Raw genomic sequence first — 18,881 nt, forward strand, 5'->3', positions numbered from 1 at the left:
CGGTTCATTTTCGATTCAGTATGAGAACAAAATGCAAAACCTAAATTTGCTTTTTATTTTTTACATGTTTATTGTTTGTAAACCTTGCAATTTATTCTAACATCATACAAAATATGATACTAAAACAGAAATAAAATACTGTTGTAAAGTGCCGGCTGGTAATAACTTTAACCAAACAATATATGAAATATCACATCATAAATAAAATGTACTAAACTTCCGCCCTGAACCGACCACTTCCATACAAACCCACATATACCCGTATGGTTACACCCCCTAAAGACAATATGTGCCTAATAACACAAACACAGACCTGTTGATCTGAGTATCTCACCAGGTTCGTCTAGTCGCTTGAAACGGACCTTTTCTCTGGTCCGGACCTTTTGCGTAGGTGTTAATTTAAATGACCGGACTCTGGCGGACTCACCTGAGTAACAACAAACCCTGGTCTGATCCGTTTGTCCTGTGAATGCAATCCCAACATTTTCTTACCAAATGCAACATCTGAGCGGCTTTTTGGATTAAACGTCTGTTCGTAACGATTCAGCACAAACAGAATTTCCTGGTGTGAAAACGTCTCATTCAGGGTCAGAGGTCACAGGCGGAGCGCTCTGATTGGTTCTGACCCAGGAACAGGAAGTAGGAGGAGATCCAGGGACGAGAGACTCCCTGAGACTTCTGTAGACCTCCGGCCTCCACCAGGAGGCCTCTCCTGAAGGAGCCCAGCACCTCCTCCTCTCTGCAGGGAGGAGGACAAGAAGGAGGACATGAAGGAGGAGGACAGAGAGGAGGGAGGAGTAAAGAGGAGACTCCTCTTACCTGAACAGACGCTCCTCCTGCCGCCGGGCCTCCTCCTCCTGTCTCCTCCTCTCCTCCTCTTGTCTCCTCCTCTCCTCCTCCTCCCACTCCTTCCTCCGGAGGAACTGCATTCTCTCGCTCTCCTCCATCTTCAGCAGCTTCTGCTCCTCCTCCTCCTTCCTCTGCACCTCCTCCAGTCGCAAACGCTCCGACTCAGCTGGAGGAGAAACCTGGTGTTATAGAGAAGGTTCTCCTCCCTCCTCCTCACCTCCTCCTCCTCCTCCTGTTACCTCTCCTCCTCAGTTCCTCCTCCGCTCTCATCTTCCGGAGTCGCTCCATCTGTCTCCTCCGCTCCTCCTGCCTCCTCCTCTCTCTTTCTCTCTGGTCCTGTTCCCGCCTCACCCGTTCCTCCTCCTCCTCTCTGTGCCTCCTCCTCTCGTCCTCCCCCTCGTGTCTCCTCCTCCTGTGGATGGAGACGTGTGAAGGAGAGAATGTCTCCGTTTTAAACCTCCTCCTCCTCCTCCTCCTCCTCCTGTCTTTACCTCATCTCCTCTGCTCTCCTCCTCCTCTCCTCCTCCAGCTCCTTCTTCATCCTGTCCTCCGTCTGCTCCCTCTCCTCCTCCTCCTCCTGCTGCCACCTTCTTCTCCTCTCCTCATCTTCCTCCTGCTGAATCCTCCTCCTCCTCTCCTCCTCTCGACTCCTCCCAGGAACTAGGTTAAACATCAGCTCCTCCGTCACCGCAACAGTTGAACACGACCTCCTCGAACTCCTGGACCTCCTCAAACTCCTGGACCTCCTCCTGGAGGCAGCGTCTTCATCTGAATTCATCTTGTTGTGTTTTTCTGCTCCAGAGGAACTCCTGCTGGATTTTAGGAGAGACTGGTCCTCCATCTGGTCCTCCTGGACCTCCTCCTGGACTTCCTCCTGGACCTCCTTCTGGTCCTCCATCTGGTCCTCCTGGACCTCCTCCTGGACTTCCTCCTGGACCTCCTTCTGGTCCTCCTGGACCTCCTCCTGGACTTCCTCCTGGACCTCCTTCTGGTCCTCCATCTGGTCCTCCTCCTGGTCCTCCTGGACCTCCTGCTGCAGGAGGTTCTCTGGTTTTCCTGAGAGAAGAAGAAACTAGATCATCTACAAACACACTGATGGTTAAAAATGTGAACCCTGGACTAGACCTGGACCAGACCTGGACCAGACCTGGACCAGACCTGGACCAGGACTAGACCTGGACTGGACCTGGACCAGACCTGGACTAGACCTAGACTAGACCTGGACTCAGAGCTCACATGTTCTCCAAAGGTTCTAGTGAAACAGAACCAGGTCCACTCTCCATCTGGACATTAGGATCAAACCAAAGAACCCAAAGTTCCTCCACGTTGGGTTTTTACCTCTTAAAGTGAATCTGGCTCCAAAATGCTACTGATTCACTACAGGAGGCAACGTTCACACAATTCAACCTTTGACATTTTATTTCTCCTGGACGTCATCACATTCTACCATTGATCTCATTATACGATCCAGAAGAAGATGGAGATTTACACATGGAACTCCCCAGGACCCCAGCCACCAAGGCTACATGCTACATAGCAATGCTAAGCTAACAGCCACCAAGGCTACATGCTACATAGCAATGCTACGCTACCAGCCACCAAGGCTACATGCTACATAGCAATGCTAAGCTACCAGCCACCAAGGCTACATGCTACATAGCAATGCTAAGCTACCAGCCACCAAGGCTACATGCTACATAGTGTATTGTGTTTATTATCTGAAGTACCACCGTTACTCCACTAGGTGGAGACCATGTACTTGCTTGGTACTTGCTTTAAATTGTAAAATGTTTTAAATGTTTATTTCATGTTTTCATGACTTCTTACCAACAGCTGACTCCTTATCTTTAGGTCGTCCTCTTCTCCTCTTCCTCCCAGCAGACTCCTTCAGCTCCTTCAGCTCCTTCTCTTCCTTCCCCTCCTTCCTCCCTCCTCCTCCTCCTCCTCTCTGTCCTTCTTTGCATCTCTTCTTTTCATCGTCTTCTTTCATCTTCTTTTCTTCAGAGTTGCTGGTCACAGCTTCATCTTTGCCAACCAGTTTCACCTCCTCTTTCTCCTCCCTCTTTTCCCTTTCTCCTCCTCCTCCTCCTTCCTCTCTCCTCCTCCTCCTGTCCTCCTCCTGTCTCTCTGACCTCTGTTTCCTGAACAGAGGAAAGACTCCAGTGAGTTCATTTCGATTCTCTTCCGTTTAAGAAAGTTTAAATGTTGTTGACTTCACCCTGAGGTCGATGTGTCCTCCTCTTCCTCCCTCCTCCTCCTCCTCCTCCTCTCTCCATCCTTCTCCTCCTCCTCCTCCTCCTCCTCCTCTGACTCCTCCGTCTGTCTTTCATGGGAGTCGTTCTGTTGTCTGACAGATTCGTCTTTAAATAAAACCAACAGACATGGACCAATAGAAAGATGTCAGAAAACCAACCTGGGTCTAAGTGACTCAGTACTAGCTGGCTCCTCCTCCGGCTCCTCCTCCTGCTCCTCCTCCGGCTCCTCCTCCTCTGCTCCTTCTGGTTGCTCCATCCAGATCCTCCTCTCAGTGTCTGTAGGTGGTTTCTCCTCCCTCCTCTGGGTCTCATCTGACCAGTGAACTCCTGACAGCTGAGAGAATAATCTGATGTCACCAAGGTTATTTTAATGATTATTAACTATTAATTATTAATCATTAATTATTAACGATGATTAATTATAGTTAATTATTAACTATTAATTAATTATTCATTATTAACAATGATTAATTATTGTTCATTATTAATGATGATGATTTAAAGGAAACTCACCAGAAACTCCTGAACGTCTGGCTCCACTCCTCCATCTGAAACCAGAACCAGGACCAGAATAAACTGCTGAGGTGGGAAAACCTCAAAAAAGAAACGGGTCTACTTCACAAGGTCCTGCTCCAGGATCTGGGTTCATACATTTAAATCTGCTGCAGACACTCAGACTAGGACTAGAACCAGGACTAGAACCAGAACTTTGAACCAGGACTAGAACCAGAACTTTAAACCAGGACTAGAACCAGAACTAGAACCAGGACTAGAACCAGAACTAGACGGACTAGGACTAGGACCAGGACTAGACCCAGGACTAGAGCCAGGACTAGACGGACCAGGACTAGAACCAGGACTAGACAGACCAGGACTAGAACTAGGACTAGAACCAGGACTAGAACCAGGACTAGACGGACCAGGACTGGAACCAGGACTAAAGCCAGGACTAGAACCAGGACTAGTCAGACATGAGTCCAGATCAAACTAATAATTATTTATTTCATATTTAAATGACATTTTATTAAATGGAAACTTCATCTAATCTCCTTGTTCTTCTTTGAACTAAAACTGTTACAGAGGTCAGAGGTCACCTGTGTTTTGTGGCTGCAGGACAAAGACCCAGGGGACCTGGTCTCCTTCCTCAAACAGAACCTGCAGAGCTGAAGCAGACAGAGGTTAGAACAGGACCTCAGGACCAGGACCAGGACCAGGTCTGCAGACGTGTTGTGGTCTCATGAGGATGTACCTAGTTTCTCTGAGTCTCCATCAGCCTCCAAGTGGTCTTGGTCCACACCCCGGTCCACGTCCGGGTCCACGTCCCCGTCCACATCCTGGTCAACATCCTGGTCCTGGTCCTGGTCCACGTCCACGTCCACGTCCACATCCACGTCCACTTCCATGTCCACATCCTGGTCAACATCCTGGTCCCGGTCCCGGTCCACGTCCCGGTCCACGTCGAACAGAGACAGATGAATGATTTGTCCATCAGGACCCAGAAGGAGGCTCCCCACAGGTCTACGGTTCTGGAAGTCTGACAAAGAGGACTAGACCATAAATGAACTGAACCCGGTTCCTGAGACCACAGGACCAGGTCCCAGGTAGAACTAGTCCCCTGAGGACGGGATGGGGCTGATACCTCTGAGCTGCAGAGGGAGGACTCCTCTGATCACTCCACCAGGAGGAGTCCAGGAGCGGTGCAGGAGGTGCAGGAGGTCCTGAAACCGGTTCTTGAAGGAGGCAAGAGAGCCCTGTTTCCTTGGAGCTCTCGGTCCTGGGCCAGGAGGTCCAGGTTCTGCAGGAACCAGAGGAGGAACCACGGCTCACATGGGTCCATAGACTGGACTGAAGACATCAGAGACACCTACCTCCTCCTGGCTGCAGCTGGACCACTGAGACCTTATCAGAGGGGGACCAGACCCGTCCTCCTCCTCCTCGTCCTCCTCGTCCTCCTCCTCGTCCTCCTGCTCTTTGTTGTCTTATCTCATCTGAAAGAAAGTTACCTCCTCTCTGTTCACAGCCTTATGATGTCTCAAGATGAGACAACACAGGACAGGAGGAGACAGGAGGGGGGAGGGGTTAATTGTGTCTTTATTACCGTGATTCCCAGGAATCAGCAGAGCCTGATGGGGGGGTCTGTTCTCCTGGTTTTCGTGGGACTGAAGCTGAGGTCTATCTGTTTGGGCCTGGAGCTGGAGGTCCTGCTTGGTCTGGACTGGTGTCCTGGTCCTGGTCCTGGTCCTGGTCCTGGTCCTGGTCTCAGCTATCGGAGGCAGAATCTGATGTTCAGATGCCACCGGCCTTGACTGGAACAGAGACATGTCAGAAATAACCGGACATTTAGAGGAGGAGGAGGAGGAGGAGGAGTGCTCCATGTTACGTCTTATTATTTGAGGAGAATCCTGTTTAGGTCCTACCCTGTTCTCATGATTCCTCTCCTTCAGAGGAGGGAGGACCCAGCCTGGGAAGGAGGAGGAGGAGGATCATCATCATCATCATCATCATAATATTAATTATTATTATTATTATTGTTATTATTATTATTACCTGAGCTGGTTTTCCGCCTTCTCGTCCCTTCATAGCTCTTCTTATTCCATGGATCTACTATTTGGTCTCTGAGGAGTTGATGAAGATCGTTGATCTGCTCCATGTTCAGAGAAACACAGACAAATTAATTAAATGCTGGTTCTCTCTGGATCAGGTTTATCACAGGACCTCTGTGGTACCAGAAACAGGGTTCGGGTTTAATCTTTACTTCATAAAACCTTTACCTCTTTCACTAGCACAGATTATCAGATTAAACTAGTCCCTGTTAGAACAGGGACTATGTAGACCTTTAGTCGGGTCACCTCTGGTCTCGCTGGATCTTCAGGGGTCACTGCTCCCCGGCGTACCCAGGACCGAGGCTCCATCTGTGGGGTTGGACTCCTGGAGGTCCTGGGTATCTGGAAGAACAGATCCAGTGGGACTCTCCTAGCTCCTTTAGGATCCTCCTCTTTATCTGCAGAGAAGAACAACCTCTCACATCTGAGCTTCAAAGATGGCCCCTGAGAGAGCAGCGTGGGTGGGTGCCCCCCACCAGCTTCACCTTTGTTGTTGGCTCCACCGGAGTCTGTGCCTTGGACTCGAGTGTTTCCCTTTGCAGGAAGCCTCCGAACATCTGGACGAGGAAACAGCTGTGAGGAGCGAAGGGGGGGATGAGGAGGAGGGAAGGGAAGAGGAGGGAGGAGAGGTGGAAACCTGGAGGAGATCAACTGGAGGAAGAGGAAAACTAATTTAGAAAGATATAAAAACCTGTTCTACCAGGGACCGGTTTGATATGGACCTCTGGTAAAACAATAAATGAGACTAGAAATTTTGAAGACGTTTGAACGACCTGATTGCTGCTGAAACTCAAAATGGCCGCTGTCAACTCCTTCATGGTCCTCAGCTGCTGCTCCACCTGCGTAGCGTAGCGATGAAACACTCGATGCTTCCTGAGTCTGGCCTTCGATTGATGACTGCTGTCCAACGAAACCAAGTCCTGGAGAGAGAAGACAACACCGCTACTGTTAGCTGGGAGGCTGCAGATATAGAGTTAGCTGGGAGGCTACTAGGACCCACAGATACCTGAGAGTAGAGCAGCAGTGGTCCTCTACGAGTGCTGTACGTCTTTGGAAGCATTGACACTGCTTCTAACACCAGAGACTCCCTGGACTTCCACATGCTGAAATCCTGTGGATGGAGCAAACAATAAATACGTCGTCATGGTCGATAGGACTTTATGATGGATGTTGCTATCGATCTGTGGTGAGATGAGGAAGGCCTACCTGTGGCGTCAAGCAGATGTCCAGTCGTCCATTTTGTTGTCCAGTGTTGCTGTCGGACGCCACCAATCGACCACATCCCCGACTCAGCAGGGACAGAGAAAACTCCTTCATGGTGTCACCACTAGCTTTAGCTTAACGTAGCTAAGTGGTTGGGAGGAGATACTGTTAGTTGGGGGGCTAGGAGGAGCTACTGTTAGCTTGGAGGCTAGGAAGAGCTACTGTAAGCTGGGAAGCTAGGAAGAGTTACTGTTACCTGGAAGGCTAGGAGAAGCTACAGTTAGCTTATAGGCTAGGACAGGCTACTGTTAGCTGGAAGGCTAGGAGTAGCTACTGTTAGCTTATAGGCTAGGACAAGCTACTGTTAGCTTAGAGGCTAGGAAAAGCTACTGTTAGCTGGAAGGCTAGGAGGAGCTACTGTTAGCTTAGAGGCTAGGAAAAGCTACTGTTAGCTGGAAGGCTAGGAGGAGCTACTGTTAGCTTAGAGGCTAGGAAAAGCTACTGTTAGCTGGAAGGCTAGGACGAGCTACTGTTAGCTTAGAGGCTAGGACAAGCTACTGCTGGACATCTGTTCTCTTAACATTTACTAAACTCAGAGTTTTTGTCACAGATTTTTGACTGTAGTTTAATCATCACCAGCTTTAAAGAAGAGTTTGTAATTTATTATTTAATTTACTCCTGTAAAAACACAACAAAAAAACATGACAGCTTTTAATTCCTTTAACGACGAATCAATGATTAACTGAGATCCTTGTTTCTTCTCCTCAGAGACGCCAGCTCTGGAATATTCCTCCTGTTGTGTCTCTAAAATAAAACTAGTTCCTACGTCTGTAGTTGTTGCACCAGGAATTAAAAACCAAACCTCGTGTCTCTATATTCAGCTCCTTCCTCTTGTCCGTTTGTTGTGTTTTGAGGTAAAACTCTTTGTGGTTTATGGAGATCCGTCTGCTCTGTGTGGACTCTGGCCTCGTTGCCGTGTCTCTGTTGCCGTGGCTTCAGGGACAAATGAAAAGAAACAAACAGTAATGTAGCAACATGTCTGTTTCCTGGTAAACATCACAAGCAGCAAACAGCACCTTGAACTGGTCTGTTCTCATCTGGATGGACACTAAATGGCCACTTTATTAGGTACACTAGACCAGTGGTTCTCAACTCACTGACCCAAATCAAAGAAAAGACTTGATTTGTTCCTATGAAGGATTAAAATGCCTCTGGAGAAACTTTAGAAGAAATAACAATCGTCATTTGTCTGCACAGACAAACCCGGAAACCTGGTTTTTGCTAAATAAACTAAAAACTCAAATCTGCTTCTGCAAATTCTCTGTCTTGTCTCCTGTAGTCCAGCTGGTAGAAGAAAGTCCAACATGTGTCACTCAACACCAACAAACCAGTCTGGGACAAAACCCTCCCACGTCCTCCCAGTCTGCAGAGAAGAACCACTCCTTACTCCTCCTCCTCTACAGGTGATCTGTTCTTTTTTAAGAAATTTGAGGTTTAAACTTTACTCGTAAAACAAACGTAAGGGAAATAGACAGAAAACATGACGGCCATGTCTAAAGAACTAGTGGAAAGAAAAACAACTGGTCTTACTGAGCTTGTTTTTTGGATACTCTGACACACAAGAGAAAAACTCATGGGGCCTCATATTTAAGCCTTTAAGGTTCAGACAGTCCAACGTTTGACAAAGCTTTGACCACATCTAGAGGTCAAACCCCAGATGTGAAAGCACTGGTGTGTGTATATAAGGATAAAAGTGGAACATGAAGACAAATAACCGGAGCAGAGTCGTCTTGTAGTGCTGACAATCATGCTTTATTAAATCAATAGATGGAGAAAAACTCAAGGAGGCTGCGAAAAATAGTCTACAACTCTAAGTTGAATCACATCAAAGAGCAAGGCAGCCGCCACGCCTCCTCTCCTCCTCGACCGCGGCAGCCGTTGGTTTGGGCTGCGGTGCGTGGACTCGGCGCCGCCCTGCTGGACGGACAGTTGAACTAAAAGCTAACACAGAAACACACGGCAGACCTCCGAGAGACAGCTCTGCCTCTGCAAACCAGCACAGGACACAGGACTCCCATTTATTGGCCAGGTTGATGGTACGATTGCAGAGCCTGAGCGAGTGGTCGTTTGCCAGAAGCAGAGCACAAAAAAAATAAAAAGAACACTTGTGCTCAGGGAGTGCAGGCCGCTCGCACTGTGAGCATGTCATTGAAATGGCGATATGACATAATCCGTCAGAGCACGAGGTCCAGTCGTGCTGCTTACATGAGGGTAAATGCAAACAGCACTCAGGATCTCATGCTCGTTCCAATGAAAAAGCACCGCTCTCTTTCTTGCAGTGCGTTCATAGTTTTGTCTCTGATTGAGTTAACATCAACAGGGAGCCTCTCTACCTGTTGAGGCAATCTTAGACTTCAACTTATTGTTGAGGCACAGTTTTTAGTTTCTCAGTTTAACAGGGTATTCGTCCCACGTGAGACTTTCTCCTGCTAAACCACATTCAGTTTCATTTAGTTTCAGTTAATATTATTGTCATAAATAACAATGCATACATTTCCCATAACCGTTAAATTCGGCTATATACATTATGTACATGTCACAGATATGGCACATTTTATAACAACTTTAGACTTTAGTCTAGTTTGGCATAAATTAATGTCAAGTTTGGTACAAAAATAGTTCATATTTACAAGAACAGAAATCCAGATCTTTATCAAGTAGATTATTTTGATCAATTAATAAATAAAAAGTCATGGAAGATGGGAAAAGGGGAAGTTTGGAAGGTTAGATAATTTTTTTTTTTTACACCGATCGAATGCTAATGTGAACAGTGGCTGTGTCAGATCCGAGCTCGTTGGACAGTTTGAGGGTGTAGCTTCCAGCATCTTCCTCCTTCACCCCAGTGATGATGAGGGTGGTCAGGTCCTCGGTGGTCTCGATATGGAAGCGTCCTCCGGAGGTCACCTCGATGGTTTTGCCACCACGAGACCACTCGATGCGTTTGGCGTCACCAGAGAAAGCGCAGGTGACGGTCAGGACTTTACCCGGCTCGATGCTGATGTCCTCGGGCAAAGCTTCGATCCTCGGCGCACAACCTGGAACCAAATGAGAAAACTCTATCAGGTGTTGTTGGAAAGTGGAAAAACTAAAAAGATAGTTTTGTTAGATGAGTGTATATTCTTAATCTAGCACGCTTAGGTGGTTTATGATCTGCAGCTGTTATTTTGAAAGAATTCTTTGGGTGTGGGACCCACTGATTCACATTCTTACCAACTGCTCTCATTGATGATCCCTCCATGTGGGAGGACATCTCTGTGAGGCTGCTGGAGCTCATGGCGTATGTCTCAGATGTCATGGAGGACATGCTGGACATGGACATGGTCTCAAACTTCATCTCGGCTGCCATGCTGCTGAAGGCACTCGATTCCATCATGGATGACATCATCGATTGCTGAGCAGAGGAAGAAAAGGAGGAAGACTCCTCCATTGTGTGGATTTCTTTCTTCATCATCATGGCTGAGCTCACGGACGCTGCCGCCTCTTTGCGGCTCATCGTCACTGATCCTGTTGAAGGTGAATATGCAAACAATGAGTATGTAAATCTTTGGAATGACTTGATAGTGTCAGAATTTCTCTTAATGAGCAAAAAGACTAAATATTATATGAAAGCTTGACCAAGACAACTGGACTTTTAAGGTTTCTTCAAGACGTTGAGCTTTTCCAGTTGGGGAGTTGGAGTCTGAAATGACCCCCAAACATCTTGGACAAACTCAGCAAGTCCAGTTGTCTTACTTTGAGCTTCTATTTCTGAGTATACCATGACCTGAATGAAATTATTTGATGGATGGATTAAGGAAGGACGATGCTCACCTTTGAGTGCCACTTGCTGCTCACAGTAGGCTGTAATCTTCTTACGTATGGACTGAAACACCTGTCCAGTGAAGGAGAAGGTGGATTTGGACACGCCTCCATCCGAAGTCATTTCACAGATGTACTCTCCCTGATCGCTGTCTATCAGGTCGTGGATCAGGAGGCTGCAGGAGCCCTCGGAGTAGTGCATCTGGAAGCGGCTGCTCTGTGAAAGCCTCCTTCCGTTCATGTACCACACCACCTCCCTGACGCTGCTCTCACAAACGCAGATCATTCTCACCGAGCCCTCGTAGGCCTCCGCTGTCAGCTGACTCAGGACCTTGGGAGGTTTAGGGATCGGGGATTTTACAGTGGGTGGGGACACTACCCTCTTGGGGGACATTATGGGAGGAGGAGACTTCATCCTTGTAGGGGATTTGATTCCCTCTGGCTCAGGGGACTTCAAGGCCCTCGGAGATTTAATGCCGGATGGCTCTGGGGACTTGATGCCTTTTGGGGTTTTGACTCCAACAGGTTCTGGTGACTTAAGACCTCTTGGTGTTTTGATTCCTGCAGGTTCTGGAGATTTTACACCTCGAGGTGATTTTACTTCTTCGGGTTCTGGAGACTTAACTCGTGGTGGTGACTTGAGTCTGGGTTCAGGAGACTTTAGACCACGAGGTGATTTAATTCCCTCCGGTTCAGGAGATTTAACACCTGATGATTTTATGCCTGGTGCTGGAGATGGTGCAGCTGGCTCAGGTGATTTCATGCTCCTGGGAGATTTAATCCCCTCCGGTTCAGGAGACTTCACACTTGGTGTTGGTGACGTCACACTTGGTGTCGGTGATTTCACACTTGGTGTCGGTGACTTCACACTTGGTGCAGGAGATGTTACACTGGGTTCAGGGGATTTAACGCTTGGAGCTGGAGATTTAACTGAAGGCTCGGGGGACTTGATGCTGGGTTCTGGTGACTTCACACTGGGAGCAGGTGATGTGACTGAAGGCTCAGTGGATTTGACTGCCTTGACCTCCACTGCAGGAGCTGCTTTGCGAATGGTCAAAGTGAAGTGAGCTTCCTGTCGGCCTGCTGAGTTCTCAACCACCACAGTGTAACTGCCCTCATGCAAGGCTGTCACAGAGGAGATCTCCAGACTGGATTTGTACTGAGTCGTGGTGACCTGGATGTTGTGAGTTGAGACAAGGGTTGTGCTCTGATGCATCCAAGTTACAGTGGGTGCAGGTTCCCCATCAATATCACAGGAGAATCTGGCTGTGTCTCCCTCTGCGACTGTCACGGACTGTGGCTTGGTGAGGATTTTGGCTGGAAGAGATGGTTTAACCTTGCGGACAGACGTTTCCTCAGTTACAGCAGCAGAAGATGATTTCAGTTTAGCTTCAGATAATGCACTGGTTTGTTTCTCAGTTGCAGAGAACTTGTCTGATGAATAGGAGGAACTAGATGACAGGTATTCAGTCGAGGCATACTTGACAGATGATTCATACCTCTCAGCAGAGGAGAACCTCTCAGCAGAGGAGAACCTCTCAGCAGAGGAGAACCTCTCAGCAGAGGCGCCGTATCGTTCATGCGTTTCCGTCATCTTTGACTTGGTCTCTTCCACCTGGAAGTGGGTCTGAGAGGCGTAGCCAGCTTTGAAGTGTGTGGTGTGATAGTGGTCAACTCGAGTGACTTCTGGCACATATGCTTTGGGAGCATCCTCATCCTTGCGGCGAGAGGAGAAAGTGGTGTAGCCGCCACCTGAAACCTCCAGGGTAGCGTAGTCTGAAGCCTCTCCCTTGGCATTGGTGAATACACAGCGGTATGTGCCACTGTCCTCTTCTTGACAGTCCAAAATAGTGATGGACAGGACACCGCTCATGTTGGTGAAGATGTATTTCTCGCTGCTTTCAGAGATGGCAGCTCCATTATGGAACCAGGTGACTTCGGCTTCTGGCTTGGCTTGGATGTTCAGGGTGAATTTGGTATCTTGACCAATGGGGATACGATGTGAGCGCATTCTGACCGTGACACGAGGAGCGTGGTCCAGGCTGAAAGGCGTCTGACTGACCACCTGATACTTCCTCTCAGACTTCAGAGCAGCTTTTCTAGCCTCATAGCGGGACATGATGTCAAAACGTGCGGACCGCTCAAACCTTGAGGAGGAGCGGGACAACCTCTCCACTGATCTGATTGGACTGGGAGACCGTGGGCGGGTCCTCTCTGGGGTGGGGGACCTCCTCTCCACGACCGCCCCCTCTACTTCCAATGGAGGTCTGGCACGAGGAGGTCTGATCAGTTCTGAGACTGGACGCATCAGCTCGATGTAAGTGGGAGACAGAGACCTTCTCCTCCTCATAAACTGAGAAATGGTGCGTTTCTTCTTTGTTTCAGAAACTTCAACGGCCTCGTGCTTCACTTCCTGCCTCCTCTCCTCACGTTCAACGGCACGCCGCTGAATGCGTACAGGGCTGCCAGCAGGAGAAGCAGAAAAGCCAAGCTCCAGTTCATCCTCCAGCATCATTTTTTCCTCCTCTGTTCTCCTCATGGACAGGTAGTCGTCCACGGGCATCAGCAGCTCCTCATCACTAAGGTCTCCCAGAGATCTTCTCCTGGATCTGAAGGAGATCTCAGATTCTGGAGATGGTGAGCGACGTGCAGGTCTGACTGTCTCCAGATCATCCAGAGTGAGTTTGGGAATTCGCCACCTCGGTCTGTACTGGTCAGTGATTCTAGGGAGGGGCATGACGTAGAACTGCTCCCACCTGGAGAGACGAATACGCCTCTGCCTCTTCTGCACAATCTTCTCCATCTTCTCTGGAATCTCATACTGATCTCTCAGCTTTCTGTACCACTTCATGTCTGACAGAGGCACAAACTGTTTGATAGCTTTGTCTTCATCCAGATCTCTGGGGTCATGAACCACGCGTTCAGGAATCTCGTACGGCATAAAGATTCTCCTCTCCTCCTCCAGCTTCTTGGTTTCTGACTTCTCCACCGTGATGTCGAATTCACCTTCAACGTTCTTGGTGCTCACTGCAGGCTTGTACATCTCTGCAGCAAATTTGAGAGCCTCCTGTGCCGTGGGGTTAAAAGATACAACCTCTTCAGTGGCAACAATTTGCTGAGCCATCTTGTTAGTCTTCTCGATTTGTTTCTGTACATGTCTGAATTTCTCCTCCTCACTCTTGTACTCTCTCCTGGTGTAGGTGAGGCGGTCCACCTTCAGCATAGCCTGGCAGCTTGCCGAGCCGGCAGAATTGGTTGCAGTAACTTTGTACACACCAGAGTCCTCAAGCAGAGTCTCTCTGACGTGAAGGACATGATAGTCAACGTCCTCCTGTACGACAACAACCTTGGGACCAAACTGTAGCGGGTGTCCGTCCTTTTCCCATTTGAGAGCAGGAGTTGGGATTCCTGAGACTCTGAGCTCAAACCGGACACTATCTCCCTCAGTGACCTCAGCATTAGCGAGCAGACGTTTGAACATGGGCCTCATTGTTTCCTCCACCACAGGATGTGGTACCACAGTGAGACGGGCCTGGCAGCTGTCTTCTCCGAATTTGTTGTGGGCCATGACGGTGTATTCGGCATCATCGTTCATATCCAGGTTGTGGATCATGAGCTGGTACAGACCCTTATCACTGGTGAACGTGTACTTGCTGTCGTCATCACCCGCCTTAATTCTCTCACCATTCTTAAGCCACATTACATGAGGCTCTGGGTGCACGGTGATGGTGACACCGAAGCGCACATCTTCTCCAATGTAGGAGGTGCAGTTGTAGAGAGGCAAGGTGAACTCTGGTGGTCTCTGCAGGAGTCTAGTTCTGTCAACTCTCCTCCTCAGCTTCTTGATGGAGCGGCTTATGTAATGCTCTCTGATGCTCCTCACTGTCTCAACAAAGAGCTCTCCATAAGCACTGTCCTCTCCATCATCACTCACCACTTTGCATCTGTATACACCATCATCACTTTCTTCTATGTCCTTCACGTAGATGCTGGCAAAGCCGTTGCTGTAAGTAATTTCATACTTGGTGCTGGGGAGTAGCTGGCGGTTACCGAAGTACCAGGTAACCTGTGTACTCTTGTCATAGTTGGCGATGAAACAAGTGAATCTGACATGGCCACCTTCCTCAGCTGAGCCATGCATGACTGGACCAGCACGTATGCCATGGTACTCAGTTCCAATCTTCACTTTACCCACAGCCAAACCTCTTTGGTTCTTGAAGGCACCGCCGTATGCAACACGGGCTGCAGATACGATAGTATCAGTTTTCTTCACTAGAGTCTGATAGTACCGTCTGTGTCTCAGTGTCTTAATGACCTTATTGCTGATGTGTTCGATCTTTGTCCTGAGCCATGGGTGTTCCAGGGCCTCATGGGCGGTCATACGGAGCTTCCTGTCCTTGACAAGAAGTCTGTCCACAAAGTCCATAGCCTCCAGGCTGATGTCCTTAAAGGCTTCACTGTTAAAGACATACTCACAGCTGGAGATGTTTTCAATCATCTTTGTTGTGGACTCTGCTGCGAATGGGTTAAGGCCACTGAGTAGAACATATGCCATAACACCAACAGACCACATGTCAGTGGCTGTAGTAACCAGGTCATGGCGGTGAACCTCTGGGGCACAGTACTCTGGAGCTGAAAAGAGCATTCTGATGTTTTCCCCCGGCACCATTAGCCTAGCCTGACCCATCTCAATGATCTTTACATTGGTACTTCTCCTTGTGGTGTAGACAATGTTGTCTGGACGGATATCAAAGTGGCCAAAGTTGTGGCTGTGCAAGAACTTGAGAGCGGAACAGACTTGTCTGAGGTATCGGACAATTTCTTGTTCTGTGAGCTCAAAGTTGCTGGTGCCTAGGCGCTCAAAGATGTCAACTCCAGAGATGAATTCAAAGATCAGGATGATCTCCTCCATGCTTTCAAAGTATTCATGCAGGTAGATGATATTCTTGTGCCTTGCAACATTAAGAGCCTCAATTTCTCTGAGAACTAACTCACGGTCGGTACCTCTGACCTTGATAAACTTGGCCATGAAGGTCTTTTTGGTGGCAATCTCCACACAACGGTGGACTGCTCCAAACTGGCAACGGGCAAGCTCCTCAGAGATGACATACTTGGAGGACAGCTCCTTCACCTTGTAAAATAGGGCTTCATCTTTGGTGATCTCTCGGGCTTCATCCACTTCCTCATCGTAGTTCCTAATCACTGACTTGTCTTCCTTCGTGGTGATGGGCTCAGTTGGTGCAGAGGGAGGACTGAGTCCAAACTGGTTCTCTGCAATAACACGGAACTGGTATTTGGTCTTTCCAAATATATTGATGATGGTGATACTGCAGTCAGTGGTATGTCCAGCACGGATCCACCTGTCAGCAGTGGTGGGACACTTCTCCACGATGTAATTTATAATGTCGCTTCCACCATCACTGGCAGGGGGCTCCCAGGTCAGGGTTATAGAATCCCTTGCAATTTCACTGACCACAAGTCCCTTTGGAGCTTCGGGAATGTCAGCCACAGCCACCTCAATGGTTTGCTTGTCTGTTCCGAATCGATTCTTTGCAGTGATACTGTAGTAACCAGTGTCCTTCCTCTGTACTCCCTTCTGGAAGACCAGGGAAGTGAAAGACCTGGTGGTGATGACTTGGTGATAAGCAGAGTTGGAGAGGATCTCCTGGCCCTTCTGCCAAGTGATAGCTGGCTCAGGTTTGCCAGAAATGGGGATTTTGATGGTGATGTGATCACCACGCACTGCGTGGACGGCTCCCATTCCCTGGAGCTCTTTAGGTAGATGGATCTTTGCAGGGACTGCATTTCAAATGACAAAAAAACACGAGGTTAGAGTAATATTAACAAGGGTTAGGGCAAGAAGCACTTTAGCATGTCCACATTTATACCATACCTTCCACCTCCAGGTTGGCTGTCGCAGATATGGATCCTGTAGAGTTGGTTGCTCTGATCTGGTAAACCGAGGCATCACTCTCGTCAGCGGAAGTGATGACCAGCTGGTAGTAGCCTCCCTTGAACTCTTGGGCTTTGATCTTGGTTCCATCTGCCATGATCTCCTTTCCACTGCGGTACCATTTCACCACAGGCTTTGGATAGCCCACCACCTTTACATAGCAAAAACAAACAGTTATATATTATTATATGCACGATCGCCACCCTCTTTTATTTCTTTGATGGTTTCTTGAAAGGAAATGAAATACAGTTTTATCAAGTACCTTGGTGACAAAGGTGGCATTTGAGTGGAATTTGACCGTCATGTCTCTGATCTCCTCTCTGAATACAGGAGCACGAGGAGCCTGGTCGGACTTGGGGATGATTGGTGCAGAGATCTCACTCCAGTCGCTCTCGCCACCCATGTTCTCACATTTGACACGGAACTCATATTCAAAGCCCTCGATCAAGCCTGTGACCTCATAGTTGGTTTCCACAAACTTCTTAGAGGTTACTGTCATCCACTTGTTCTGCTTCTTTTCACGCTTTTCCAGGTAGTAGCTGGTGATCTTAGCTCCACCATCGCTGCTCGGAGGCTTCCAGGAGACAACGCAGGAGTCTTTGGTGGAGCTGATAATGAAGGGCTGTTGTGGAATTCCAGGTTTTTCTGGGAAACAAAAAAGAGATGTCACCTGAGTTCACTATTCCTGTCTTAATACACTGTAGCTACCAAAGCAAACAGAAAAAAAACTGAAAAAATAATGGGAATGCACTTACCAAATGGACTCTTGACGATGACCACCGATGGGATCTCCAGAGGCTCGCTGACTCCATACTGGTTCTGTGCAGACACTCTGAAATAGTAGCCAGCGCTCTCTATCAGGTTGGGGACTCGGCAGGTGGTACCAGAGACGGATGAGGACACAAGGTGCCACTGCTCGCCTTCTTTGGCTTCACGTTTCTCCACAATGTAGTTGGTGATCATGGATCCTCCGTCATCCTTGGGAGCCTTCCAACTGATGATAACTGAGCTCTTCAGCAGGGCATCAACAACCACAGGGCCCTCAGGGATGCAAGGTTTGTCTAGAAAAAAAAAACAAAACAAAACAAAAAAGAATGAGTAACAGTTTCTTTTTTCTTTATTAGCTTTGGTTTATTTGTTTTTCCCAGTTTTTTGTGTTTACCTTGGATTTCAACACGTAGCACAGTGTCGATAGTTCCAAAGACATTACTGAGCTGCACCTTGTAGCGTCCAGCATTGGTTTTTCTCTGGACATTCCTCACCACCAGGTGGGTGTAGCTTTCTGTGTTTTCAATGATCACATTCTCAGATGAATTTAGAGGCTTCTTGCCATAGAACCACATGATTTGTGGAATGGGGCGACCAATGTATACGACATGAAGACGGAGACTGGTGCCAGCACCGGCAAAGTATTTCTCCTTCAGGGGGAACCCAGGGTGGAACTGGGGTGGTGCTTGCAAGCGCAGTTTACCACTGGTCTCAATCTCTCCAGCCTCGTTGATGGCTCTGCAGGTGTACAGGCCCTCATCTTCCTGTTCGTCAGTCAGGATGCTAAGCGAGTGGTTGCGGCCATCTGAACTCATCTTGTACTTGCGGCTCTGGATCAGTTCCTTGCCGTATCTGTACCACTTGATCTCAGGCAGTGGTCGACCAATGATGCCACAGGTCAGAGTGCCAGACTCGCCAAGTTTGGTGGTTACGTCTTGGATTTCATCCTTCAAAGCTGGAGCCTCACCAACTGCAAAACGACAGCAGTGTTTTTATTTTTCAGTTGGGAGTGTACCCACTGCAATATTTAGGTTCTACTGATGTGGATACATTTTCTATGGGATTTGGCGTAATTTAAACTCACCGCTCAGTTTAGTCTTGATGCCCATGGGAGTGCGACGTGGTCGACTAAGTCCAGTTTCATTCTCAGCGAAGATTCTGAACTCGTACTCGGTAGCCTCCATTAGGCCGCCCATGGTGAACTGGCGATCCTTAGAGCGCTCCTTGTTGCATTTCTTCCAGGAGCTCTCTCCGGCCTCCCTGAACTCAATCCAGTAACCCAGAATTTCTTTGCCACCATCATGCTCAGGTCTGAGCCAGTGTATTGTGATGCAGTCTTTGGTGACTGAGATGATGTCGATCTCTCCTGGCTGGCTAGGTTTGTCTAATTGT

At 48.4% G+C, this 18,881-nt stretch overlaps 3 protein-coding genes across 5 annotated transcripts in view; all 3 read right to left on the bottom strand.

Moving 5' to 3' along the window:
* Positions 1–51: 51 nt before the first annotated feature.
* Positions 52–931, bottom strand: LOC125018093 (DDRGK domain-containing protein 1-like). Its single transcript, XM_047601740.1, has 2 exons — positions 820–931; positions 52–739 (listed from the first exon to the last, which is right to left on the bottom strand). Exons 1-2 carry the CDS (start codon positions 927–929, stop codon positions 589–591), a joined length of 261 nt encoding a protein of 86 aa, XP_047457696.1. The 5' UTR covers positions 930–931; the 3' UTR covers positions 52–588.
* A 2,318-nt stretch (positions 932–3,249) lies between these two features.
* LOC125017235 lies at positions 3,250–7,871 on the bottom strand. The gene is made up of 14 exons (XM_047600120.1): positions 7,773–7,871; positions 6,914–7,054; positions 6,714–6,818; positions 6,481–6,627; positions 6,193–6,358; positions 5,954–6,105; positions 5,652–5,745; positions 5,203–5,565; positions 4,973–5,092; positions 4,744–4,899; positions 4,354–4,638; positions 4,199–4,267; positions 3,618–3,652; positions 3,250–3,438 (listed from the first exon to the last, which is right to left on the bottom strand). The coding sequence occupies exons 2-14, from the start codon at positions 7,022–7,024 to the stop codon at positions 3,250–3,252; spliced, it is 1,992 nt and encodes a 663-aa protein (XP_047456076.1). The 5' UTR covers positions 7,025–7,054; positions 7,773–7,871.
* An 832-nt stretch (positions 7,872–8,703) lies between these two features.
* The window catches only part of ttn.2 (titin, tandem duplicate 2), a 179,079-nt gene continuing 168,901 nt past the window's right edge, over positions 8,704–18,881 (bottom strand). For all 3 annotated transcript variants that reach the window (XM_047601647.1, XM_047601646.1, XM_047601645.1), the window contains 8 exons: positions 18,574–18,873; positions 17,884–18,459; positions 17,477–17,782; positions 16,984–17,366; positions 16,662–16,872; positions 10,781–16,567; positions 10,181–10,474; positions 8,704–10,005 (listed from right to left, as the gene is read on the bottom strand). In XM_047601647.1, coding sequence (XP_047457603.1) covers positions 9,713–10,005; positions 10,181–10,474; positions 10,781–16,567; positions 16,662–16,872; positions 16,984–17,366; positions 17,477–17,782; positions 17,884–18,459; positions 18,574–18,873 — 8,150 coding nt within the window. In that variant the 3' untranslated portion in view covers positions 8,704–9,712. The remainder of the gene's footprint in view (positions 10,006–10,180; positions 10,475–10,780; positions 16,568–16,661; positions 16,873–16,983; positions 17,367–17,476; positions 17,783–17,883; positions 18,460–18,573; positions 18,874–18,881) is intronic.

This window comes from Mugil cephalus, chromosome 12 (assembly GCF_022458985.1).
Source record: "Mugil cephalus isolate CIBA_MC_2020 chromosome 12, CIBA_Mcephalus_1.1, whole genome shotgun sequence".
NCBI lineage: Eukaryota > Metazoa > Chordata > Actinopteri > Mugiliformes > Mugilidae > Mugil > Mugil cephalus.